This window comes from Sporobolomyces koalae (genome assembly GCF_050403365.1).
Source record: "Sporobolomyces koalae JCM15063 DNA, S_koalae_JCM15063T_v1_ctg1, whole genome shotgun sequence".
NCBI lineage: Eukaryota > Fungi > Basidiomycota > Microbotryomycetes > Sporidiobolales > Sporidiobolaceae > Sporobolomyces > Sporobolomyces koalae.
The window spans coordinates 317,764-342,041 of NW_027481770.1; the positions used below are offsets into that span (position 1 = coordinate 317,764).

General features: G+C 56.2%; 9 protein-coding genes across 9 annotated transcripts; 4 read left to right on the forward strand and 5 right to left on the reverse strand.

Moving 5' to 3' along the window:
* Positions 1-74: 74 nt before the first annotated feature.
* On the forward strand, positions 75-1,682 carry JCM15063_003277 (TVP38/TMEM64 family protein; the record flags this gene model as incomplete). The annotated part of the gene is made up of 6 exons (XM_076675198.1): positions 75-246; positions 313-383; positions 467-683; positions 761-872; positions 942-965; positions 1,046-1,682. 6 exons carry the CDS (start codon positions 75-77, stop codon positions 1,680-1,682), a joined length of 1,233 nt encoding a protein of 410 aa, XP_076537282.1.
* Positions 1,683-1,985: 303 nt separating this feature from the next.
* JCM15063_003278 (uncharacterized protein) lies at positions 1,986-2,548 on the forward strand (the record flags this gene model as incomplete). The annotated part of the gene is made up of 4 exons (XM_076675199.1): positions 1,986-2,030; positions 2,168-2,225; positions 2,317-2,400; positions 2,487-2,548. The coding sequence occupies 4 exons, from the start codon at positions 1,986-1,988 to the stop codon at positions 2,546-2,548; spliced, it is 249 nt and encodes an 82-aa protein (XP_076537283.1).
* Positions 2,549-2,790: 242 nt separating this feature from the next.
* Positions 2,791-4,673, reverse strand: JCM15063_003279 (uncharacterized protein; the record flags this gene model as incomplete). Its single annotated transcript, XM_076675200.1, has 5 exons — positions 2,791-3,163; positions 3,235-3,334; positions 3,403-4,068; positions 4,138-4,535; positions 4,603-4,673. 5 exons carry the CDS (start codon positions 4,671-4,673, stop codon positions 2,791-2,793), a joined length of 1,608 nt encoding a protein of 535 aa, XP_076537284.1.
* Positions 4,674-6,671: 1,998 nt separating this feature from the next.
* Positions 6,672-10,909, reverse strand: JCM15063_003280 (uncharacterized protein; the record flags this gene model as incomplete). Its single annotated transcript, XM_076675201.1, has 9 exons — positions 6,672-6,857; positions 6,933-7,109; positions 7,175-7,482; positions 7,549-7,655; positions 7,727-8,596; positions 8,662-8,907; positions 8,978-9,223; positions 9,288-10,429; positions 10,499-10,909. 9 exons carry the CDS (start codon positions 10,907-10,909, stop codon positions 6,672-6,674), a joined length of 3,693 nt encoding a protein of 1,230 aa, XP_076537285.1.
* A 1,197-nt stretch (positions 10,910-12,106) lies between these two features.
* JCM15063_003281 (ribose-phosphate diphosphokinase) lies at positions 12,107-13,988 on the reverse strand (the record flags this gene model as incomplete). Its single annotated transcript, XM_076675202.1, has 9 exons — positions 12,107-12,145; positions 12,210-12,308; positions 12,369-12,427; positions 12,493-12,725; positions 12,795-12,866; positions 12,937-13,103; positions 13,200-13,557; positions 13,776-13,815; positions 13,955-13,988. 9 exons carry the CDS (start codon positions 13,986-13,988, stop codon positions 12,107-12,109), a joined length of 1,101 nt encoding a protein of 366 aa, XP_076537286.1.
* A 390-nt stretch (positions 13,989-14,378) lies between these two features.
* ERG9 (bifunctional farnesyl-diphosphate farnesyltransferase/squalene synthase) lies at positions 14,379-16,487 on the reverse strand (the record flags this gene model as incomplete). Its single annotated transcript, XM_076675203.1, has 9 exons — positions 14,379-14,576; positions 14,647-14,844; positions 14,912-15,037; positions 15,110-15,689; positions 15,759-15,837; positions 15,906-16,041; positions 16,109-16,208; positions 16,282-16,331; positions 16,404-16,487. 9 exons carry the CDS (start codon positions 16,485-16,487, stop codon positions 14,379-14,381), a joined length of 1,551 nt encoding a protein of 516 aa, XP_076537287.1.
* Positions 16,488-16,806: 319 nt separating this feature from the next.
* JCM15063_003283 (uncharacterized protein) lies at positions 16,807-17,118 on the forward strand (the record flags this gene model as incomplete). Its single annotated transcript, XM_076675204.1, has 1 exon — positions 16,807-17,118. The coding sequence occupies one exon, from the start codon at positions 16,807-16,809 to the stop codon at positions 17,116-17,118; it is 312 nt and encodes a 103-aa protein (XP_076537288.1).
* Positions 17,119-18,625: 1,507 nt separating this feature from the next.
* JCM15063_003284 (uncharacterized protein) lies at positions 18,626-21,128 on the reverse strand (the record flags this gene model as incomplete). Its single annotated transcript, XM_076675205.1, has 9 exons — positions 18,626-18,801; positions 18,868-18,973; positions 19,039-19,400; positions 19,476-20,361; positions 20,425-20,569; positions 20,639-20,712; positions 20,785-20,855; positions 20,983-21,031; positions 21,108-21,128. 9 exons carry the CDS (start codon positions 21,126-21,128, stop codon positions 18,626-18,628), a joined length of 1,890 nt encoding a protein of 629 aa, XP_076537289.1.
* Positions 21,129-21,554: 426 nt separating this feature from the next.
* JCM15063_003285 (uncharacterized protein) lies at positions 21,555-23,686 on the forward strand (the record flags this gene model as incomplete). Its single annotated transcript, XM_076675206.1, has 3 exons — positions 21,555-22,922; positions 23,001-23,376; positions 23,445-23,686. The coding sequence occupies 3 exons, from the start codon at positions 21,555-21,557 to the stop codon at positions 23,684-23,686; spliced, it is 1,986 nt and encodes a 661-aa protein (XP_076537290.1).
* Positions 23,687-24,278: the final 592 nt, after the last annotated feature.

A 24,278-nucleotide genomic window follows, 5' to 3' on the forward strand; every position in this document is an offset into this window, starting at 1 on the left:
TCAGTTCACCTTGCTTGACCGGTACGATTCCGCGACGGTAGCCGTCGGTAGAGTCGCAGCGCCCTCTTGAAGCCATGAGTCGCGTGCACGCCGTGCTCGAGCGCACCTCGGCGGTGTACCAGCGCGCACTCGACTACTACGAGTCGCTCAACCCGCGCGCCAAGCTCCTCCTGTGGCTCTGGGTTGCGCTGCACGTCGTGGGCGCCGTCGCCTTCTGGTGGATCGGCTGGGAAAACATCTTTGCCTGTATGCTCTCCCTGCGCCTCCCTCGTCGACTCTCCTGCTCGCCGCTGACCTTGCTCGTGTCGACAGGGATGGCTCAGCTTGCAGACAACGTCAGGAAACTCGAATATGGCTGGCTCATCCTTGGATCCATCGTCGTCGTGCGTCGCTCTCCCAACGCGGCAATCGCGGTCCTTGCGGAGATGGCATCCTACTGAACTCGCTTCTCGTCTGCCTGCGACAGGTCACATCGCTGCCCCCGCTCGTCGGCTATGGCACCGCACAGACCCTCATTGGCTTTGCCTATGGCGTCTCACCCGGGTTCTTCATCTCGGCGGGATCGTGCCTCGTCGGAGGCGTGTTTGCGTTTCTCGTGATCCGTCGCTTGTTGCGCTTCTTTGCTCCGTTCATCCACAAGGATCAAACTTTTCAAGCCCTCTCGAACGCGGTGCGAGTCAAGGGTGAGCTGCATCATTCCAGCACTCGTACCAAATCTCTCCTTCGCTCAACTCTCGCGAGTATCTTGTTCCCTTGGCAGGTCTCCCGCTCATCATCCTGTTGCGATTGTGCCCGTTCCCATACCCGTACTCGAACGCGTTCTTTGCCTCGGTCGAATCGGTTTCCTTGTCCCAGTTCTTCCTCGCGACCCTGTCAGTCGCGGTCCACAGTTCAAACACGATCGCCCTTCGCTGAAACTTCCTTTGAAATGTCTCACACAGTACCATCACTCCCAAACTCCTCCTGTCAGTCTCCCGAAAAAGTAACAACTCGGCAGTTCCAGATTGGAATGTGACTGACGGGGTTCGGAAATTTCGTTGAATAGGCATGTATTTATCGGGCACCGGACCTATCTGTTTGCAGATCCCGAATCGCGACACAAGATGGATCCGCTCTCGCGGTACATCAACTTTGGGTTCATGATCGTCGGGTCCTTGTTGGGCATCGGCACGAGTTGGTACCTCTACCGCGTCACGATGCGATTCGTCGACGAAGCCGAACGCGAACGCATCGGGTTGGGGGTCGTCGATCTCGAAGAAGGAGGAGGACTGTTGGGCCAAGTCGAAGAGTTCCTCGAATCGGATGATCGGCAGGACCCGAGACAAACGAGCCTCGATCAGATTCAGTCTCAAGGAACAGGACGAACGAGGAAAGGAAGTATCAGGCTCGTCGATGTGCCCGAGGATCGAGGAGAAGATCAGTGGAGTCAGGATGGCGATTTCTCGGATTTCGAGCACGAACAGGAACTTATCGTCGAACGGGAACGAGCCAATCGATCAATCGACAAAGATCAAGCTCTCGTAGACTTGGATGAGGACGAACCTGCGCCTCGGGTTGGACAAAATGCCCAAGCGGGCGGAGCAGGGCCGCGAAGAGATTCGGAAGCTTGGGGGTTTGATGTCGATGACGAGGAGGAACTCGATCCGGCGCCGGCGGTGAGCGCCAAGGGACGGATAGACTGATTGCATCTTTGTCCATGTCGCTCTCGCTGTGCATATTGGAGTTCCGGTCGTTGGACGTGATCTTCCTCTTTAAATCGAGAGGCTCGAGGGTCGCTTGTTACGTTTCCTCCTGCTGCTTCGGCTGAGCGCAGTGCCAAGCTTGAGCAGACATTCCACGTCCAGCTCTGCAGCAGTAGAATTGACAAATTGAGCGATGAGCAAATCGGGGCGCGGACTCCACCGACGCGCAGGCTCGAGAGTACTGCCCAAGGCCCAAATCGGCCACCTCATCTCGACCCTCTCCACAACGCCCTTTCAATCACCATGTCTGGAATCGCTGGTCCTTTTCGCCGCACATACACCTACCTCGTGCGTCTCGTTCACTGGCCTGGATCTCGGAAACGAGACATGCGACCTTGATCAAACCGACCGGATACTGACCACCACGGTCTAACGTTCCGCTACGCTCACGCGCGCTCCATACACGTGAATGTCATCGTACACAGCAACGACAAGCTCACGAGCAGCCTGCCATCTTCTACTCGATCGCGATCGGGTTCGTTGGTTCGTCCCCGTTGCTCGCTCTCCTCCTTGAGGGTCAGACAGTCCCGGCTGACGAGGACAGATCTTGCTAACAACGTGTACGAGTCGACAGGTCCTATTGCTGTCGTCACGGTGCCTGAAGTGAGGAAACGATTCGGATGGAAACCCGCTGAACGTCCTCCTACCACCTACCCTCGTGAGTCCTCGCGTGGTGCCATCGTGCCTTTGCTAGTACGTGAACGAATGCGAAACTTATTCGCTCGAACCATTCCCGAATGACAGTGCCGAACCGATCAAGAGAATCTGTCGAGGGATACGAGGATGGATGGAAGCTCTCTGCATGAGTTCAAACGAGAGGGGTCTCTGATGAAACAAATCGACGTCGCGTGCGTATTTGTGATTCTCGAAAGTGCGCATCGCGAGGAGGAGGACGAGTCGGTATTCCTGTAGAATGTTCTTTCCTTTTTTTTCTCTTTTCTCTGTTGCTCGCCTTCCCTGCGGAATCGTACAGGGAGTTGGCGATGAGATTTGCATCAAGCCTGAACATGAGAGTGAAACAAAATGCAGCAGGTCTAGAGAAGAAAGTCTAATTGTGATATGTCGGTTTGAAACTCTTTCTCGATGCGAGCATGAGTGCCAACACCAAAGCGATGAACCCAAACACTGTAGTCGTCCTGAATGCGGCCGCGAAACATGCTTGCCCTTCCCTGCACAGTCCATGCGTCTCGCCCCCTCCCGCTCGTTTCGCGAATCGTATCAGTCTCGTTCCCGTGCCCTCGTCAGGATCCGTTCGAGGCTGCACGTGGTGGTCGTAAATGGTCCCAAAGATAAAGTTGGACAAGTTGGCGAAAATCGCTGGCGACAAGGTCAGGTAACCGTTGTTCGTCGCGTAGTTGAGCACTCCAAAGCGTTCGAGGCCAACGACAGGGACCGAGCCGAACAGGTTGCCATAAGCGAAACTATACAACCGAGGGATGGGTTGATCAGAGAGGAGTCCCAGGTTCGTGATCTTCAGATGGAGATAGCGCACCCTGTCAAGGCTGTCGGTAGCGCAAGCCCGTTCACGCCTTCAATCGAATCTGCCCGCCCAGCGATTATCTGCGAGATGATGAACAGTACGGCGGTGATAGCTTACACACGCAGGCTCCGTCAGCCTTCATCTTCGATGATCGAGCAAGAGGAACAAAGTTCGCCTCACTCAGCCACCATACGCGGGCAAACCTGAACTGCTCGGGAACATGATGCAGGAAAACGTCGCTCGTCCCTGCTGCGAGTCGGCCGAGACAGTTACAGATGGACAACAGGGACACGAGGTGAGCTTGCATCTTGGCCACCGATTTCGCGTCGGTTCCCGCATCCGCAAGAGTCACCGTGACCGTCCCCAGGTTGTTGATCATCATTAGACCGATTCCGCTGCACACGCCGAGATACAGGAACAGCAGGTGAAAGTCTGTATGCCGCAACATCCTCCAGCCCGAGAGGTCGAGATCGCCTGCGCTGTGGCGGCCGTCGAGAGCTTCTTCTTTTCGCAACAGCGGACTGGACGACCGATTCCGTTGAACCGAATGAGGTCGAGCCGGATATTCTCCAAGGACCGGAGAGGCTCGCTGATGGATGTTGGAGTGCAGGCTGAACTCGCTCGAATCGGGCGAGGCAGGTTCGCGAAGCAGTGGGCTGGTGGGTCGATCTTCCGGGACCGACAGGTATTGATGCGAAGATGTTGCATCGGTTGTATTTGGCGGACATGGTCGCACAAACACGGCGCCGAGTACCATGCTGATCCCGCAGCCAAGTGCCAGGAGAAGGAGGAACCCGGAGGTCGGATCATCTGCAGCCACGAGATTGGCATGGGAAAGAGACGAATCTATTCCTCCGAAAAGTTTTGAGCTTTCTATTCAGGTAGAGCGCCTGCACACGGTGGGAAATGACTTACAGAAGAATGCAGAGAGACCGAAGCAGCTGAGAACTGTCGCCATTGCTGCACCTCGCCTAGATTTCGAAAAAGATTGCGAGGTGGCTTTGACTGCCGAAGCTAGAGCTGCTGATCCTCCTATACCGGTCAAGAATTGACACAGTGCGAGCCCTGTAATTCCTACGCGTTCATACATGCCCTCTCTGCCCCCGTCATACAGGGATTTAAGTCCGAGATAACCGAAGAACAGGACGGTGGCCGCAAATGAAAGCATTATGCGCGGCCCCCTTCTGTCCACCAGGATGCCGACGAAGGGGCCAGAGAGGTATACGCCGGCGTTGCCGCTCGCCATGACAAAGTTGGCTTCGGTAGACGAGAGATGCACGCGGGCCGCAAGTTGAGGCATGTAGGCTGAGACGCTGCGAGATTGTGCATTTGGGATTCAGATGACACTGACTCAGGAGCTACGAGGCAAGGAACACTCACGCATAGTTTGTTCCCGCCGATAAAGCCGCGAGACACGCGAACGAAAGTGTCACCGCCCGCTGACGGTCCATCGCTCCTACCTGCTGATCCGGACAGCCGAGGCTCTGCCTGTATGCGCTTGTACAGTCGAGATACGCTCTGAGTCCGTGCGAAGAGTGTCGTGCAGAAAGTTGAGTGATGATGTGGGGGAAGGTTGATCAAGCGAAAAGCGATAAACGTTGTTTGGCCGGCCGGCGATCCACAGGCCCTACATATCGGCCAGGCGTACTCGCCGCGCGACACTAGGGTCAATGACCCTATACTCCGGGCATCGGCAGGAATCTCTTCAAAGAGCGCCCGCTCCCCGGGTCGGCAGCCGCGGAGCTTTACGTTAATCCCTTCTGATTAGATCCCGAAGCGTCACTGTATTCCATATAAGCAGCGTCGCTGGGGAATGTGAGACGTCCTCGCAAGCTTGTCGGTGCACAATAGAGGGAAGTCACAGAAACGTTAAGAAGTGCTTCCATTCGCCTCTCCTTCCCAAGTTGGCGACATCCTCTGAACTTACTGTACTGAACAGGTTGACGTCGTATTGATGGAAGCGTCAACCTTCAGGCCTGGACTCGTCGGTTCTCATACTCATCCCGGTTCCCTATATTTGTTTCAAACTCTTTATCACTGTTTGTGCGTCCTCACAAAGGACACTCTCTCCAGGCCTCTCTTTCTTCTGTGGACATTCTTTAGCCCCAGCTTCCTGCAGAAGACCACGTGAGAACTTCAAAGAGCCTCACACGTCGAATGCTACGCAGACCGCTTGGCGTTTTGAGCTTGATGTCGATCCCATTCTCAAATCGCAAGAGGGAATGAGTCAGCCGTTGATGCGTAGTATCGCTGAGCATGAATCGATTCGAGGCTCCGGAACCTCGACGCCGAATCTTGGTGGATCGTTAGATGACCATCAACTCTCATTCAGCGATGGCAACGAAGGTCGAGATTGGACTTTCTTCAAGGATAGCCGGGCAGGATAGTCCAACATCGCAGCACTCGCTTGTGAAGCAAGGTAGACATGGCAGTACAAGACGACGCCGTGAATTGACAGTACTTGTGCGATTATCCGTGCGGTTGGACCGCGCAGGCACATTTGCCTCTCTCCAACAAGCTTTCTGACAGTGCTGCGTTCCGAATAGAGCTTCAAGCGTTTCTTCTTATAATGTATACTGCTCCCTCGAGGCTTCATACGCGTTTCGTGCGATGCTCTAGCTACCCGTGTTGTTTTAAGCTCAAGATCCCGAAAAAGAAGTCGACCTGAATGATACAAGTGTTTGCCCCAAACGGTTGCAGCATGTCTGGGGGACCAGATTCCTGTCTTGTTATCTCGAGTGCGTTCTGGGTCGAGGCAAAAGCTCAAAGCAAGGAGAGCTGCAAGAAACCATTCCCTGCGTATTGGCCACTCCTTCCTTCCCTTGAAATTGACGTTGAAATTGACGTTCCTGCCTTTGAAACTGAGCTTCAGCTGGAACGAACCGATACATATTAATCCAATCTGAGCGGAAAAATCTGATATTACCAATCAGACAAAGTGCAGAGCAAAATAGCCAAGCTCAAGTACCTTTTCTACTTCCGGTGATCGGGAAGCATTTGCAAGTTTGTCATCGCTCGCGTACATGCTTGCAGCCGATCGGTCAGACAAAAGTCTTGAAGAAAGATTTGACATTTGAACAAAGACAGAGGAAGGAGGGGAGTGAGAAAGCGCGATGGAAAGAAAGGCGATGAGCATCTAAATTGGAAGACGTGCGAGTTTCGAAGGAAAGTAACAGAGAGAGAGTTGGAACGGAAAAGAGGTGGAGGGGGAAAAAAACAATGTGATTGTCCGTAGAGAGTGAGATGAGGCAGACATGAAGAGAATGGGGGCCATCAACGAGAGATGTGTGACGATGAGCACTGCAGTATATGCCACAGAGTAACGAGAGAGAGAGAGAGAGAGATGGAGAACGCGAGAGAGAGAAGCGAAATTTGCGATGAGAGAAGGAAACGAGATTTTCGGAGAGAAAGTCGAGCTTTTTGTCCGCGGCGAGTCGAAAATGATTGCTCTAGCGCTTGACGATAACCTCGAACTTGCCAAAGTCCTCGGATGCCATGGCCCAAATCGCCGACAAACCCTCTGCGATCGAGGCGAAAGGCTGGATGATGATCGCGCACAACAAGTGAATCGGGATCTTCCACCAGGTTTGTCCGTAGTCGATCTCTTGGAAGAGAAGACCCCAAAGGTAAAGCGTCTGAAAGCACGAGCAGTCCAGTCAGTATACGAGAACAACGCGTATGCGTAACAGAACAGGCAAATAGAGACTCACGAAGAAGGTGATGAAGCAGAAGTTGGCGCAAACGGCGATCCAGAGCGGCGTGAGCGAGTGGTCGATGAATGCCATGGGCAAGTTGATGATCGTGGCACCGAGCGTGAGGACACCGATCGTCCACAAGTTGATCGCGAGATGCGGGAGACCGTAGAGACCCTTGATGTCTCGGATACCCTGTCACGCGGAGCAACCATGTTAGCTCAACCCGGCGGGCGTGGGAGAGATAGTGAGTGACGTACCATGAACCAACGACGACGTTGCTTGAGGAAATCGCGAAGAGTCGTGGGAGACTGCTCTCGCACGATACCGTGGATACGACCACACGTGAAACCTCGGCGCCACGCGTCTTGCGAGAACTCGAAATCTTCGGCGAGCGAACCAAAGTCCCAAGTACATTCATTCTCCATCTCTCCGTTCGTCATGAGGAACGATCCGTGAACTCCGAACACCGGGCGGTTGATGATCGTGTTCTGAAGGTGGAAACGCGCGAGATCGTCACCGACACGAATACCGTCTGCAACAGTGAAGTACCAGTTGTCCCAGTAACCTAAAAGCGCGATTCTTGTTCAGCCGCTAGCTCATGCCCAGGTTCAAGTGAAATGAAGAAACGCACCTTCTCCGTTGTACAAGATGATACCTTGACCGAACTGATGGGGCGTGTAACGGATGAACTCGATGCAGTGTCGGAGCGACTCTCCGTCAGTCGTAGATTCTTCGTCCCTGTGAGGCGATCGACAATCTAGTAAGAGTCTGAATGAAATAAAGAGGCCGAGCAAGGAAATAATTCGTACATGTGGAGAATCCAGTCGTAGACGCCGAGCGAGACGTGGTAACGGAAGTAGTCGAGCGCACGCGCCTTGTACTTGGCCTTGCCGAGCGGCGACTTGTACGATTTGGGGCAGACAATGTTCTGAAGATCGGGGTAGACGTAGGGCTCGTCGGTGAGGACGACAACCTTGACAGCGGGGTGGTACTTCTCGAGCTTGATCAATTTGTTGTAACCACGACGGACGGCCGACTCGTTCGATCCCTTGGTGACGAGGACGATGAAGAAGTTGCGGATGTACTCGCGGTGGACCTTCTTGCCGTCCATGCCGGTGGGCGTCGGCGCAACATCGGGGGTGATGAATCCGAGCCAAGCGAAGATACAGTTGGGCAGGGAGAAAACCCAAACGATACGCCAGACGGCCGAGAACGTGAGGGCATCGTATGTCCAAGCTCCGGTCGGGTGGAAGATACACCAAACGACGGTGAGACCTGGGATCAGGAAGAGATGCGGGATCCAAGCCCAGCTCTGGATGTACAACAGGCGACGGGTGCGCATGGCTTCGCCGTCCTTGGTCAAGTCGGAGGTCCAGCGGGTCGAGTGCAGTTGGGCGAGAACTTCGGGGTCAGTCGGGTTCGGGATCGCAGGGCGAGTCGTGGGCGTCCTCCAGTTCATGACAGTGTGGAGTCCCTCGCGGAAGCCCTTGTAGTTCTTCTTGGTGTTGGCAACCCAACCCTTGACGAGGCGGCCCGGTCCGTGCAGAGTCGTGTCGAGCATGTGACGGGCAAATTTGCCAGGCATGGCGGCGGCGTTGTTGGGCTTGGTGACGAAGAGACCATCCCAAATCCATTTGCCGAGCTTGAGACCGACGCGGTCGAGCAAGTGGTAACAGATCCTGTTACAATGGTCAAATCAGCACGAAAGATCTCGGAAACAGCCAAGTGGCGGGAAGGTGTGCACCATGCGACGAAGAAGTTGAACATCAGGCACAGGATGTACGTCGGGGTGACGATGCTCCAGTACTGCGTCTTGCCTTGATCGACAAAGTGGAGGGCGATGTGAGGCATGAGACCGTAGATCGTAAGGAACTGCATCAAGTAGAATCCGTAGGAGACCTTGCCGATCCAGACGAAGAGCGACCACGAGATGAACCACTGCATGACGTGAGAGAACTCGACCCAGACAAGGATCATCGTCGCGGGAATCCTGAGCGAGTCGAAAACGAGCGAGTCAGTCGGGAATGAGAGAGGAACTTTCGGGAGGGAGAGAAACGTACCAGTTGCTCATGAGCATGTACTGGGGCCAGACCAAGGACGGGTCCCAGCCGAACTTTCCGTCGTACACGGTGATCTTGCCCATGGCCACGTTGGCAGGGGTAGCGACCTTGCTTCCTCCGGCAATGAACGCGATGGCAAGGGCCATGGCGCACACCTCGATTCCAACCGTCCACTTCCAGTGGTCCTGAACCTTGCGGACGAAGCCCGATGCGTAGAAGTCTGCAAGCCAGAGACCGATGATGTAGCTACAGGACGAGAAAGACAGGGTCAGTACAAGGCGGCCAGGCGAGCGAGACATCTATGACGCACAGGAAGTTGGGCGAGTTGATCCACCAGAGAGCGACGACAATCGCGAGGTAGAGCGAGTATCGGCCGCGGTAGGGCAGAGGCGTGAGGGTTGCGACGACAATGTAGACGAGGACGGATCCCCAGAACTGGTCATACGTCGACCAGAGGGCAGAGCCGACCGTGAGCATGTACTGGTGGTTCGAGTTGGTGAACAAGTCGAGGCAGAATTGAAGGAATCCGGCAAAGTCGCCAATCTGGCACCAGGTCGGCTCCCACAGGGCAGAGGGCGAGAAGAATCGGGTTTCGGCCTCGATCGCTTTCGTCATGAGTCCGTCAACGCAGACCTTCCATTGAATGAATCCGACGATGATGGCCGGGAACGCGAGACGGATCGAACGACGGAAGAGAGACGAAGAGAGCGAGAGCCAGCGAGGGCCAGGAGGTTTGCGCACGACGGCCGGCTTCTCAGGTTCGTCGTCTCCGTGAACGACGGGAGCTTTCGGGACGGTGAAGGCAGACTTGAGGAACGATGCGGCCAGGACACGACCTCCGAGGAGGAAGTACATGCCAATCGCGAGTTGACCATTCCGGAGGATACCTTGGAGCGAGCCCTCTTCGAGCGTTCTCGGGTGAGTTTGCGACCAGGTCAAGTCGGCAAAGTGATGGGTGAAGATGATCAGCGAGGCGAGTCCACGGAGACCGTCGATCCAGTCGAGACGGTTTGTTCGGCTGATGATGACTGGTGGTGGCGCCGTCGCCGAAGGTTTCGGGGGTCCTCCGAGCGCAGGAGAGCCGGGAGCGAGGGGAGCGTAGGCGGTACCGCCGACGAGCGCGGGATCCTTCTTCTCGTCGAGGTAGGAAGAATCGGCACGTCCGTATCCTTCCTTGCCCGGCGCGACTTCTGCGATCGTCATGTTGCGGCTCATCTCGCTGCCCTGGTCGTACGAGTTGCGCCAATCGTGGTTGAGCGCGACGCGCGACGAGTTGTTGGGCATGCCGTTTGTCGGGATGTGGTCGGTACCGATCGTCGAGGCTCGTCCCGACGCGGGGCCGTACGATCCTTCTCGGTAGCGGCCAAAGTTGGATTCGGGCGATCCAGGGTGGTACGGAGGTTCTCCATACCCGCCAACACCGTACTGGCTGTGTCCGTGACCCGACTCGGACTGTAGGAAATTGGACGCACAGCAGGTCAGTCATGGTTGCAGGATGGGGCGGGGTTGTCGAACACTCACGAGTCCGTTTCCACGGTTGTCGTAGCTGCCTTCACTGCTCATCGTTTCGGGTCGGGGTCGGGTCGAATCGACGCGAGTACCGCTGCTTCCGCTCTCGTGGCTGCGTTCGTACGATCCTTCTTGCACGGGGCTGCCCGGCTCGGACGCGTCGCCCACGGCCGAGTAGCCTGCGACTCCCGACGCTGACAGTCCCTGGTACTTGCGCATCTCGAGGTCAGAGTCCATGTACGACTCGCGCTCGGCGTGGGGGTTGGCCGCAGTCGGATTGAGGTGGTCGTCGCCGACCGAGTCATACCCCGCGGTGTGAGCAGCCGAGTGGGCGTGCTGGTCGCCCGACGCGACGTGCGAGTCGTAGTCGGCGGGATTCGATTGAGGGTTGGAAGAGTACATCGAATGGATCGGTGTGGCCATGCGCTGGTGTGCAGGCGGTGTCGGGGAGGGCGAACGAGGAAGAAGAGCTGCCGAGTCCTACAGAGCGTACGAGAACAAGGAGAGAGCGGGTCAGCAGGTAGTCGCGGCGTAATGCGAGGGGAGTTGCTTCGTTCGAGGCTCGATCGGACACGGCGCGTCTGCTTGCGGCAGTCGCGAGCAGCGAGACTGATCGAGGGGTTGCTGCAAGGGATGTCGATCGATCGACGCGTGGTCTGACTGACAATTGGAGCTGCAGAGATGCTGGCGAGGGAGGGGAGAGAAGGAGGTGCAAACCTCGGGGGAAGCGCGTTCCCTCGCTTCGAAAGCCAAGCATCACACTGCGCGCGACGCCGCTCCCTCTGCCCTTTGATCGGGCGTCCACTCGATCGACCCTCTGTACGCACTGCATGCTGCAGCGCGGGTGCTGATTCACTCGAGGCATCTCGGGGAAATGAAAATCGACGTTCGATTCGATCGAAACTGCGCATTCGCTCGTTCTAGGCGCGACAGGGCGCGGCACACACAGCGAATCGAGCGAGCGACTCACCAAGGATAGTCTGAAACGGTCAACAAGTTGGCTCAATGGGCTGCTAGACTCGTGCTGTGCTTCGAGATCGTCGTAGACCGAAGAAGCGGAATGATACGACTCGCGCGATTCCGGGGCGACAGGCGGCACTCGCGGTCGAATAAACGGAGAGCGCTGGTCGAGGATCTAGACGCGTGTACCCGGGAGAGTACAAGCGGTGCCGGGATGAACGAGGCGAGTCGAGGCGGCGCGTGTGAAGGGAGAGGGGCGACGACGGTGTGGAGGAAAATTCTCAGAGAAAACGGTCGCGATTCCCCGGACCGTCCACAAACAATACCAACTCACCTCCTGATCATCATCGGCCATGTTGCACCAGCGCGTGCGACGGTCGGCAGAGTCCTGGGCGAAGCAAGCCCGCGCCTGCTCTCATATCTAGCTGACGCGCGTCATGGGCACACGCCTCGAGAGTTCGGTCCGCGCGTGATCTGCTGATAATCACCAAGCCTCCAAGGGCTGCGCGCGGCTCTCGAATTAGGACGTCGCAATGATTGCGATGGATCCGGGCAATATAATGGCAAAGGTTTCATGTTCAAAGAGACCCCTCTGATACTGCAGGTCTCTTTCCCTCTCCCTCTATCCCAACCGTACACAAGCGCGCAATCAAAACGTGTCTACTTGAAGAGCAACGAGATCGATTCTCCATTGTGCGTCTGCAAAAGCGATGGTTTGTTAGCCCGAGGACACCCCGTTACAGGATAGAGAAAACAGGCGTACTCGTCGGATCGACTCGGCAATGACGGGCGAAATGTCCATAATCTCGAGCTTGCCCCGCGCTTGCTTGTGGTGCTCGACTTGGGCGATCGTGTTGGTGACCTGACACAAAGTGACAAGTTAGCTGAGCTCGAACATGTGGCTTCAATAGCAAAAACGTACGACGAGCTTGACCAGCGGCAGTTTCGCCAACTCGGCCATCGACTCTCCCGATAGCAGACCTGTCGAATTCCCCCAAATCGTCAATTGAAGCGGCCTCTCGGAAAGTTCACGTGACCCGACTCACCGTGCGAGACGACCGCGTAAACCTCCTTGACTCCCTTCTCGATCAACGCTCGCGTCGCCAACTTGATCGTTCCTCCAGTGTCGCACATGTCATCGATCAGGATCGCAACTCGGTCCTTGACATCACCGACGAGCAGCTCCATCTTGCCTTCACTCTCGGGTCCGTCACCTTTCGAGCGGTTGCGGTTGATCAACGCGAAATCGACATCGAGTCGGTCGGCGAGATTTGTTGCGCTGATTTTGACAGGAAAAAGCTCAGCGGCTAGCTCTTCGAGTGCAGGCAGAGCGCGAATAGCTACTCACCGCTTGGCTCCTCCAGCATCAGGCGAGACGATCACGCAGTTCTGCCAATCCGGAATGTTCTCCTTGACCCACCTGTTCAAAGCCACGTGTGAGATCGGCCATTTGACTCGCACACCGCGCTGCACGAGACAGTATCGCTCACCGAATCATACTGGGCTCGGTCCACAAATTGTCAACTGGCACTTCGAAGAAACCCTGAATCTGAGAGGCGTGCAAGTCCATCGTGATGACATGGTCGCAACCGGCAATCTGGAGCATGTTGGCGACGAGTTTGGCCGTGATGGGCGAGCGCGACTTGTCTTTTCGGTCCTGGTGGCGAACAAACAAAGAAGGTTAATAGGAACCTCGACGGTATGGAGAGAGAGTGTGACTTGCCATGCGAGCGTAAGGGAAACAGGGGATAACAGCAGTGATGCGCTTGGCACTCGCCGTCTTGCACGCCGAGATCATGATGAGGAGTTCCATCAACAAGTCGTTCGGGTCGTTGAACGGTTCGGGGTGAGGTTTCGAGGGAGATCCAGGTCGCGAGAGGAGGTCGTTTGTGTTGGCGAGAGGCGGCAGCGGGGTTCCCGGTCGAGACACTTCAGGGTTGTCTCCTCCGTTGCCATAGTGACGAGCTTTGGCACCGAAAGGGTGAGGGGAAGGGTTGAATCCGGTCTGGAGGATGAAGCAGTCTTCTTCGCGAACCGACTCGCCGATCTGAACCGAAGTTTCGTTGTCCGAGAATTTCTTGACGGTACACGGTGTCACGTGGATACCGAGCCTGCAAAGAGGAGCAAGGGAAAGGAGGAGGCACCAGGCAAGGTCAGCCTCGAGCTGGCGAGGAACCGGTGCTACGGATCCCTGCAGCTTTGCCCGCGATGTCGTAGCGGTACAAGTCTTGATAATGCTGCGAATGCTCTCTCGGCTGCAGAGACACCGTACCGAAGTCCGCTTCCCGCGAATTCGGTCCGGACGGAAACGGGTCAAAGGTCTACTCACCGCTGGGCAACCATCGCCGCCAGTTCAGGGTGACTGTTTCCTGTATGATTGCAACATTTGTGGCCATCAGCTTGTGTTCCGTTGAGTGGAGCGGTTCGTCCATAAGCGAGATATCGCTGCTCGCTTTCATCCTTTCCATCGAGGTGTATGCGACAGAGCCGAGGACAGAGAAAGCTCACCCGTGAGGAGTTTGATGCTTGAGCCGTCTCGCATCGTTGCTGTTGTTGATCAAGGTGGAGAGCGTTCTGGATGAGAACGAGAAAGAGATGGAATTCGCGAAGGAAAAGGCGGGGTAAAACGACCGTCGACTTGACTAAGAAGTGACGGAGGAGGTTCTTCGCGACACTGTAGGATTAACAAAGGAAGTCTCTGGCAGGAGAGCAGGCCGAGATAGGAATTGGGTGTGATACAAGCTCGAGCTCGAGCTCCAATCAGAAGTCCAGCGAACGAGAATTGCAGCAGGAAAGAAGATCCAAGTTCGTAACTACTCGATAAACGGGAGGGTATCGCGCCGGGCACACGGAGAAACAGCAAAACGCCCGGCATGAGAGGGACGGCGGAAGAAACGCGGAAGCGGGAATGATGAGCTCGCTTCGGCCGGGTTTACAGTTCAATCTTGAAGTTCTTCTTGACCGCGCCCTTGGCCGCGGCGGCAATGCTAGCCGCGGCTTGCTCCGTCGAAGCGTCTCCGAATGGCGCTCCAGCCCGCAAGTAGAAGAACCAGATCAACCCGCCTGCGGTTCCGAGAATCAAACCGAGAACTCCGAAGATGCCGAGGATGAGATAACACAGGAACTTGTACTGTTTTTTGGCGCGTGACTCGTCAGCTTGTGCAGTGCGTGATACAATGCAAGGACGTGCAAGTACGCACGTCGTCTTTCGTCATCTTCATCTGGCCCATCGCGGCGGCAGCTTGCTTCCTCTCCTGGCGGGCAACCTCGTCCGCAGCAGGTCCTGGCAGTTGCTTGATGCGGGCGTCCATTCCCGGTTGCCAGTCTTGCGACGAGAGAGGTATGGGCTCGCCTACCTGGATAAACGAAGGGTACCGAGATTCGGTCCATTGCTCAATCTGACATTGCAACCAGCGGTCAGCGATTCGGGTTCCCATGGACGAAGAGCAGAGAAAGAGAACGGACACGCCCGGTGAGTACCGCAATTTTGATAAAGCTGGGGTCGTTTGCGCGCGCCTTGGCGTGGATCTTGCGCATGTAATCCCGGAAGATGTATGCAACGTCGCGGGGGTTGGTCGCCTTGATAATTAGCTATGTTGCAAAGTGAATTTTACATCAGTTTGACTCTGGTCGTACTGGAAGACAGTAAACTACGATACTGACTTGAACTGCCTCTCCTTTGCGGATCTTGACGTTCGTCTGCATCACCTTCGGGTTCATGAAGCAAGTCTCGAGGGTAGCCATGGCCATAACTTGAGGGATTGCGCAGAAGTTGAACACGGATTGATTCGAAAGGAGTGTCAGGTAGTCGAGAGCGTCGGTTGCATGCGAGAGAGCGTCGACCGTCATTTCGGATAGGGCCCACTGCGCCTTCTCCTCGTTCCCGGGCTTGTACAGGTCTTCGGGCTTGTCGACGTACTTCTTCCAGATCTCGGCGGGCCAGAACACTCGGCCCTCGTCGCAGTCTTCCCGGAAATCACGCAGAATGTTGGTCTTCTGGAGCATGAGCCCCATCGAGTTGGACAGCGTGAGTTGCTCGCCGAGGTACTCTGACTCTTTGTCAGACGCCGAGAACAGTCGCGAGAGTCCCTCGCCGACGAGACCGGCGACGTAGTGACAGTACAGATCGAACGACGCGAGCGTGTCGACCGAGAATCGTCCTCCACTTTCGGCGTAGAACTTGGCGTACCGCGACATGCCCGCGCCCATCTTTTTCGTGATGTCCGAGATCGCAGTCTTGTAGCTGAGCCGAGACAAGTATTAGGAACCGCTCGAGATGACAAGCCAGAATGCTCTCGATGTTCGAGCTTACCCTTGATCGAGACGCTTGTACTCGGCAATGACCACCTGGAACTCCTGAAGCAAGAGGCGATCCTTTTCATTCGGTCCAGCTGTGCGCAGACGAAAAGACTCAGCATATGGGGTCGACGATTTTCAGGAATTTTGTGGCTTGACGCACACTCTTGAAAATTCCATCCGTCATCTTCGAGACGCTTGTAGAAATCTTCAAGCAGCGGCGCCTTCTTTTCAATCGGGATGGTCATGTCGTCCTCGATCGTGTCGAGACCTCGCAAGATTAGGTAGAAAAGCGCAACCTGTCGACATGAAATCGTTAGTCTCGCGGTACTCGTAGGTTTGTAGAAGACCAACGCCAGAACGCACGACTCGGGAAAGGTCTCCATCGAGTTCATGGATGACGGCAGCGAAACTGCGCGACGTCAAGTCGAGGAACTCCCAACACCGCTTCATGTCGGCTCGATCCCTATTCAGTGTACGCCGTGAGCATCAGTCAGGGGAAAGATCATGTACAAGTGCGGAGGGAGGACAGGACAGACCATCCGGATTCAGGGTTCTGGTCGATCCTGTTGAGAGGGTCACGCCAAAGCTGGGGTCGCAAGTTGTCAGCTGGACAGAACTGACGACAAGAGAGTTCCAGACAAGCAACGCGCTAGATCACCTTGTACGAGACGATGGCCTTTGCCTCGTTCGGATGTCTCAACGCATACAGCGCAAACGAGGCGATTTTGGCGACGCTAGGCATATCGAAGACGTAGATTGCTCGAAGTCAGACGTGCGAGTTTTGCGTGGCGATGTCCCAATCGTGACTTGACGGATCAAAGTGTGTGGAGCAACTGCAAGGTAACACGCGGCGAGAGGTTCCGGAGCGCGACCAATTGAGGGGCTGTTGGATCAATTGAGTCCGTCAAGCACCGAATGCCAAATCTTGACGAGGTAAGAGTATCGATCGAACGCGTGTAGCGAGGTCGAACGAGTGATCGGCGCCTAACTCTCTCGAAATCACTCTCGCCAACTTCTCCGACGTCTTTCCTCGCTCGGAACCGACTGCCGCCTTGCTCACGATGAACAGCGCCATTTTGCCTGCACCTCTGCACTTGCGCGCGCGCGCCGTCAAACCCGTCTCTGCAACTACCGCTTCTTCGGTCCTTTCCGACTTTCTGTCGTCCGACTCGTCCGCGCTACTCTCTGGATCCGGTGCCGTCAGAGCATCGCTCGCGCGTCTCGCCCAAGGTCTGCGCGACGAGCTCGACGCCGAGTCGACCAAGCCGAAACTAGAGGACGCGTCTCTCGCGGTTGACAAGAAAAAGAGGAGAAAGAGCGACAAGGGACTCGAGGGCGACGAGAAGAAGAAGCGACGAAAGGTCGAAGCCTGAGCACGATCGCTGCGGTACCAGTGTCAATCGTAGCCCTACATAGGCGTAAGTTGTCGCGTCTCTGTCCGAGGATTCCTCCCTTGGAATCCCCGTCACTGACTTCAATTCTTGCTGCATCCTGCAGTCAATTTGCCACAAAGCCTAGATACGAGCTGGTTATGCGAATTCGAATTCTGACCAGGGAATCGAGCAGGCAACGCTATCGTTTTTGGAAAAGATCTGTTGTTGTACCAATCTCAATCTCTGCAAACCCGTTTAGATCTCCTCGAGTCAGCTCACAAGGGAATTCCGTGCCTGGCCAGGGGTTTGCGAGAGCGAGGAGTGGTTCTGCTTTGCGCCACGTACAGCGGAATGTGTGTTCTTGGCGACGGGCAGTGAGGACCGAGCGAATTCTGCTGCGTCATACGGTCACTGCTCCGCCTCTCCCGCACATTCGCCAATACAAAGTAGGGTCTGTCAAGGTATCAAAAGTATCGCCGAATGGAGCACTCGCGGCTATGAAGCAGAGGCTCACTATTTCTAAATTGCCGATTAAGAAACCTTGTCCCGCTCAGGCGTCGCGATTGCGACAGACTCTCGAATTCGTGCTTCAACCGGCGTGAAATAGATACACAGGAGGCTAGTTCCGCTGCAATTCGGATGCTTGCGCAAACTGTTTGTTTGTCTTTCGATCCAACAAGCGTACGCTAATCTGCGTGATCTATCACTCGATGCTCGGTTCGATTTGACCGTGTCTTCTGACTCTTCGTCTACCGAGACGAGAGCTCGAGTACCTTTTTCTCCGAATATACGGTGAAATAGCTGGCGCAATTCGTGATACTCGATCATGTTTTGGACAAAGAAACGCCTCGACGGCCTGTACTCTCAAGGCGACGACGGGGTAAAGCTTCTGATCGATGTAGATCCTGAACCGTACTCGCGTCAGGATAATGAATCGAGGCCTAGCTGATCCAGCAGTGCGTCGTAGTGGCTGGTGTTATAGGGGTTTGGCAAGGTTCAAGTAAAAGTTGGAAAAGCGTCCAAGCTTTTCTCAATTTTTTTCAGTTTGCTCTCTTCTCTTCCTCTAGCTTGATTGCTTCGAAGCGCAATGCTGAATGTGAACCCGGTCAAGAAGTCTGTCTGAATCGATTCCTCATTGCGAGCAAACCCATCCTTTTGGTCCAGAGCTCGCAACCCCAGAGAAGAAAGTGATCGCAAGCGAATGCGACCCCTTCCTCAGGAGAAACGAGATGAGGTAGGAAAATAAGAATGTAGGGGGTTGGGAGGGGAGGATGGGGGGGATAGAGCGGTGACTATGAGAGAGGGAAAGGAGGGTGTAGAACAGAAAAAGAAAAAAAGACAATGCGAGAAGAAGAAGAGAAAGAAAGAAGTGGGTCCCCCCCGAAACACAACACGAAAGAAACGACAACCGGGGCCTTTTTTTTAGGTAATCAATCAAAAGTCAACAAGCTACATCAAGCACACCCCGAGAGGGGGGGAATGCGAGAAGAGTCTAGTTGAAAGTGATTTATCGGCCTCCGGACATGGCCTTTTGCATGGCGCGACGAAGGTGGAGGTGAGCCTTGCGGAGCTCGTCGGCGGACGAGTCCTCGATCTCGAGGCGCTCGAGGGCCTTGGCGAGCTCGGACTCGACGGCAGCCTTGTGTTGACGCTTGATCTTGGCGCCAACCTCGGGCGAGGAGACTGTGGGGGAAAACAACATCGTCAGACCCGATTCAAAACAAGTCGCGCAGTGCATCAGAAACTTACTGGTCGACTCGACGGAAGCGATGTACGACTCGAGCTCTTGCTTCGACTCGTGCTTGGCGGTGAAGTCCTTGTCGGCCTGCTTGAACTCCTCAGCATCCTTGATCATCTGTTGATTGGGTTGTCCTTTGTCAGTGCGAGCTGTGCGAAGATCGTCGAGGGAGAAATACTTGCCTGGTCAATCTCAGCAGACGAGAGACGTCCGACCGAGTTGGTGATGGTGATGTTGGCACGTCGGCCCGAGGTCTTGTCGAGGGCAGAGACCTTGAGGAGACCGTTGGCGTCAACCTCGAAGGTGCAGACGAGCTCGGCTTGTCCACGGGGTTGGGGGGTGATGCCCGAAAGTTCGAACTCTCCGAGAAGACGGTTCTCCTTGCAGGTAACACGCTCTCCCTCGTAGACGGGGAAGGTGACGGTGGTCTGGTTGTCCTCGACGGTGGTGAAGGTTCGCGACTTGTTGGTGGGGATGGGGGTGTTACGGGGAACGACAACACCGAAGACATCTCCTTGCATGGCAACACCGAGGGAAAGAGGAGCTGCAAGCACGGGAACGAGGGATCAGTCATGTCATGCGGAGGACACCGAGTGGACACACGAGTCGGGCAACGTACCGACATCGAGGAGGAGGAGGTCAGCGGTCTTCTCCGAGGTTTGGCCGGTGAGGACAGCGGCTTGGACGGCGGCACCGTAGGCAACAGCCTCATCGGGGTTGATGGACTTGTTGAGTTGGCGTCCACCGAAGAACTCGGAAACGAGCGATTGGATCTTGGGGATACGGGTCGATCCACCAACCAAGACAATGTCGTCAACCTTGGCGCGGTCCATCTTGGCGTCCTTGAGGACCTTCTCGACGGGGTCGAGGGTCGAACGGAAGGTGGTGGCGTTGATCTCCTCGAAACGGGCACGCGAGATCGAGGCCGAGAAGTCGACACCGTTGAAGAGCGAGTCAACCTCGACGGTGGTCTGGGTGACCGACGAGAGAGTGCGCTTCGCACGCTCGCAAGCGGACCTCAGGCGGCGCATGGCACGGGGGTCGTCCGAGATGTCGAGCTTGTTCTTGCGCTCGAACTCCTTCTTGAAGTGCTCGAGAAGGGTGTTGTCGAAGTCCTCTCCTCCCAAGTGCGTGTCACCAGCGGTGGCCTTGACGGCGAAGACACCACCGGTGATCGAGAGAAGCGAGACATCGAACGTTCCTCCTCCGAGATCGAAGATGAGGACGATCTTCTCCTTCTTCGACTTCTCGGTGGCCTCACCGAGACCGTAAGCGATGGCAGCGGCGGTGGGCTCGTTGATGATACGGAGAACGTCGAGACCAGCGATGGTTCCGGCATCCTTGGTCGAGAGACGTTGCGAGTCGTTGAAGTAGGCGGGGACGGTGACGACGGCCTTCTTGACAGCCTTGCCGAGCTTGGCCTCGGCGGTCTCCTTGAGCTTGCCGAGGACCATGGCGGAGATCTCAGCGGGGGAGAAGGTCTTCTTCTCGTTGAGGTAGTTGACCTGAAGTATTCGCATGTCAGTCTCGGAAGTCACTCAAATCTTCGGTTCGCGACGATGACTGACCTCGATGAAGGGCGAACCCTCCTTGTCAACAACCGTGAAGGGCCACGAAGCCATATCCTTCTTGACCTCGGCGTCGTCGAATCGGCGACCGATGAGACGCTTGGCGTCGAAGACGGTTTGCCTGGGGTTCATGGCAGCCTGGTTCCTGTTGAGCGCAATACGCGAGGCTCATCAGCGCCATGCCAGCATAGGGATGCGAGCGAACGAGACGAACTTGGCCGAGTCACCGATGAGACGCTCAGACTCAGTGAAGGCGACGTAGGAAGGGGTGGTACGGTTTCCTTGGTCCTACAGGAGATGGTGTGGGGTTAGCTACGGGTCGATAGGCGTCGAGCGGTGGCGAGAAGCGAGCAGGCGTACGTTGGCGATGATTTCGACACGGTCGTTCTGCCAGACACCAACGCACGAGTACGTGGTTCCGAGATCGATACCTGCAGGAGCATAACGGCAGGGCGAGGTGAGGCGAGGCGGGAGTGCGGTCGAGGGTTGCGAGCGAGGAGAGCGAACTGGGTCAGCTGCTGGTGCACGCCCGCGCGAGAGTGCACGAGGTCGACTGACCGATGGCTCCCTCGAAAACATCGTCGTTTCCGTCAACGAGCTGGGGGACCTGCAGGCGGAGCGAGGCGCGGTGAGCATGGAGCGAAGACGGGTGCGGGCAGCGAGTCGAGGCAGAGTTTACTCACTTCGTCGTCAGAGGCAGACATGGCGGCTGATTAGACTGTGCGCGGGGACAAGCGAGGGTCTCGTAAGCGAACGGGGCACGGCTGCACGAGCGACCAAGTGGCGTACAGAGGAGGGGTGGAGAGGGGGGGGAGGAAAGAGCAAAATCCCTAGCGAGCAGAAAAATCCAACCTCAGAACTTCGAGTGCGTGACCCCTGTCGCATGGCTCGACCCCTTCCTATTCCTCACCGCCGCAACTTCGCCTCGACGGCACCCCGCACGACTCGCAGACTACCACAGGCATCGTTTGCCGTACGACATCTCATATCGCTCTCAGCCGCGCTTCTGTATTCCAGCGTCCGTAGCACCTCTCGGGTTTCACGTCCGCGCTCCCCTCGTCTCTCGTTCGCGTTGCCCGCAGCACTCGCCGCCCGGAGGATCGGCTGCTCGTGGGCCTGTGCGCTGCACGATGTCGTCGTCGCCCCAATCGTTCGACCGCGGCGTGACAGAGGGGAACGCGTCTATGTTCCAAGCACTTCCCGGTAGACCGCTCGACGACACTATCAGCATATCCCGGGCATTCTCGCATGGCGATATAGACAATGCTAGAGCTGCGGTTGGATCGCAAGCGGGTCTCGCGTTCGGCCCCACCGCCAATGACGACTCGCACAGCGGCGAACGATCCGCCGAGGACGACGACGACGTTGCTGCCGAGACCCTGTTTGAACGACATGCAGCTTTCCGCGAGCTCGACCGTGTGCTCGACTGGAACGAAGGTGACACGGAACGCCGCGCGCTGGTCTTGATGGCCCAGCTGCAGGAGAACCCGCCGCCAAGTGAGCTCGTCGACCTGGACGACCACGATCACGATTTCCGACAGGCGCATCTTCTCGCTCAAGATCATACCCCGACCTCCGAAGAGTACCTGCGGCGTCGAGAACGGGTTGCGACCATGATGGACCTCGACCTCGCCGAATCAGACGACGAGGACGAGCGCGACCACGTCGAGGAGGCCATCTTTGGCTTCGATGGCGATCAAGACTCTCAGGAAGACTACGATGCATCCACAGACGACTACCTCCTTGGCGGCCCCCGAATCGGGGACATTCTCCCAGGCCTCTTTGGCGAACGGCCCCTCGATCTTGACCCAGCAGCAACAGTGACCCACGGGACCGACGACATCGCAACCTTGCCGGTCAAGAGCCTCGAAGCCTCACAGGCAAGAGATCCCTCTTCGTCCAGTGCATTCACCTCTTTTCTCGCCCCCGGGTCGACCTTTGTCGGGCAGCAAGTGACGAAGAAGGGAACGACCTCACGGCAGCAGCTTGACCGCGGATTCAATTCAGCTGAGGCGCTCGACGACCGCGCTGTCGGCCCGCTCACCGTCCTTCGCCGCATCCCAGCTGGCGGGCCGACTTTGCAGGCTACAACAGCCCACCCAGCATTCTCTCCGTCCCCACGATTGAGCGCTTCTCGAACCAATCCGCCTCAAGAGCCTTCGTCCGTGAATGGCACTGTGCCAGCAAACTCTCGGGCTCGCACTGCTTCATCTCGCTACGCTCCCTATTCGTCACACACCGCTGTCGCGACTCCTACTACAACCTCGATTGCTTCGATACTGGGAGCTCCGCTTCCCACAAACGTGACCCCGGCCGAATGGATTAGGCTCAGCCTTGCCCGCGAACGCAATGTGCGCGAGGCGGCTGCGAGGTTGAACCCGGCTAGTTGGCGAGAGGTAGCCGACGAACTCCTCGGTCGGATGCGCACCGACGATGATACAACGACCAGCGAACAGCGCACGGCGGATCCAGTTCGAGAAGAACGATGGGGTGTGCAGGTGAGTTTTGCATCGCGATCAAGACCTGTCTCGCTACCGAGTCGCTAATGCTCGTCCCTTTTTTCCGTGACGGCGCAGGTCGTGATCCACTCGTACGATGCGGAAGACGCAAAGCTCACGGGACTCATGAACGCTTACGGGATCAGTCCGCGCTGCTGCTCGACGTGTAACCAACCGACTCGAGTAACGACGTACTTTTCGGGCTCGATCGTGCAGCCTCTCAAGAGTGGCTTGTTCGTGTCCCCCTCGCCGACTGGATCTGGAGGTAGATCGGCAGACGGGATCAAAGTCAGCCAGAGTACCGAGGCCGAGTCGTGGATACGGCTCGGTCCGTTCAAAAAGCTCAAAAAATCCGATCTCTTGCGACACGGACAGGATCGTCGATGGGTTGAAGACATGACGCAAGGATGGGTACTCATGAGGTGGAAGGAACGAGACTTTATAAACGTCAAGGGTGGGTCTTTCATTCTCACGTTTGCGAAGATGAAAGATACCTAGGAGTAACTCTCTGCGATTCATTAGCGACCGAGTCGACACTCAGCATCAACGGCTTCTACTATGTCGCTCTCAATCGTGCGACTGGTATCATCGAAGGCGAGCGATTCATGCATTCATCTTTCGTGAACTTTCTCGAACTAAAGACCCGCCTCCAAATTCGAACAGGCCTGTACTCTGACCCTGCTTCGACTCCCTATCAACGTCTCGAGCTGTCACCCCTTGCCGCCGATGGCACCTTCTCGACAGGTCAATACTCGATGTGCTAGCTGTTCCGCCCTTTCGTCTTTTCTGTACTCGAGCACACTCGATAACCCCCAAGGTCATCTGCCTACCTGTCTCGCTTTGCTGTACCCTGTCTGTCTCGTTTTACCACGCAACGCACCTCTGTGTATTACTGCAAACAAAAATCCACTGCGAGAGCTGCGGACTTGAACGGGCGAAAGTCTTTCAGAGCGCTACCGCAGTCGGAACTTGTCGAATTCGAAGTTACCCTCGCTTTTCATCATTTGACATCTCTACGGAAAGACGCGCCTCGAAATTCTCAACGACACTTGAAGCAGTCAAAGTCGGATCGATTCAAGCTAGGCACTACCGCAAGCGGTCAAAAGCGGCTTGTGCCGGAGGTTGACCCCCTCTTGACATCCGAGTCGAACGCACCAGCGGCCCTTCGGATCAGGGGCTCTCTGCATGTGAGTCATGGCAAACTCGATCCCCTTCACGTCTTCCTAGATGCAGGTCAACTCCGACCAGAACAAAGAGCGGAAGCGGAACTTGCTCCGGTCTCGCTCCTTCGACCCGCCTTGTTCTCGACTTTCGAGGCGCTCAAACCTGTACTGACGCCCAATCTCCGCGTAGCTC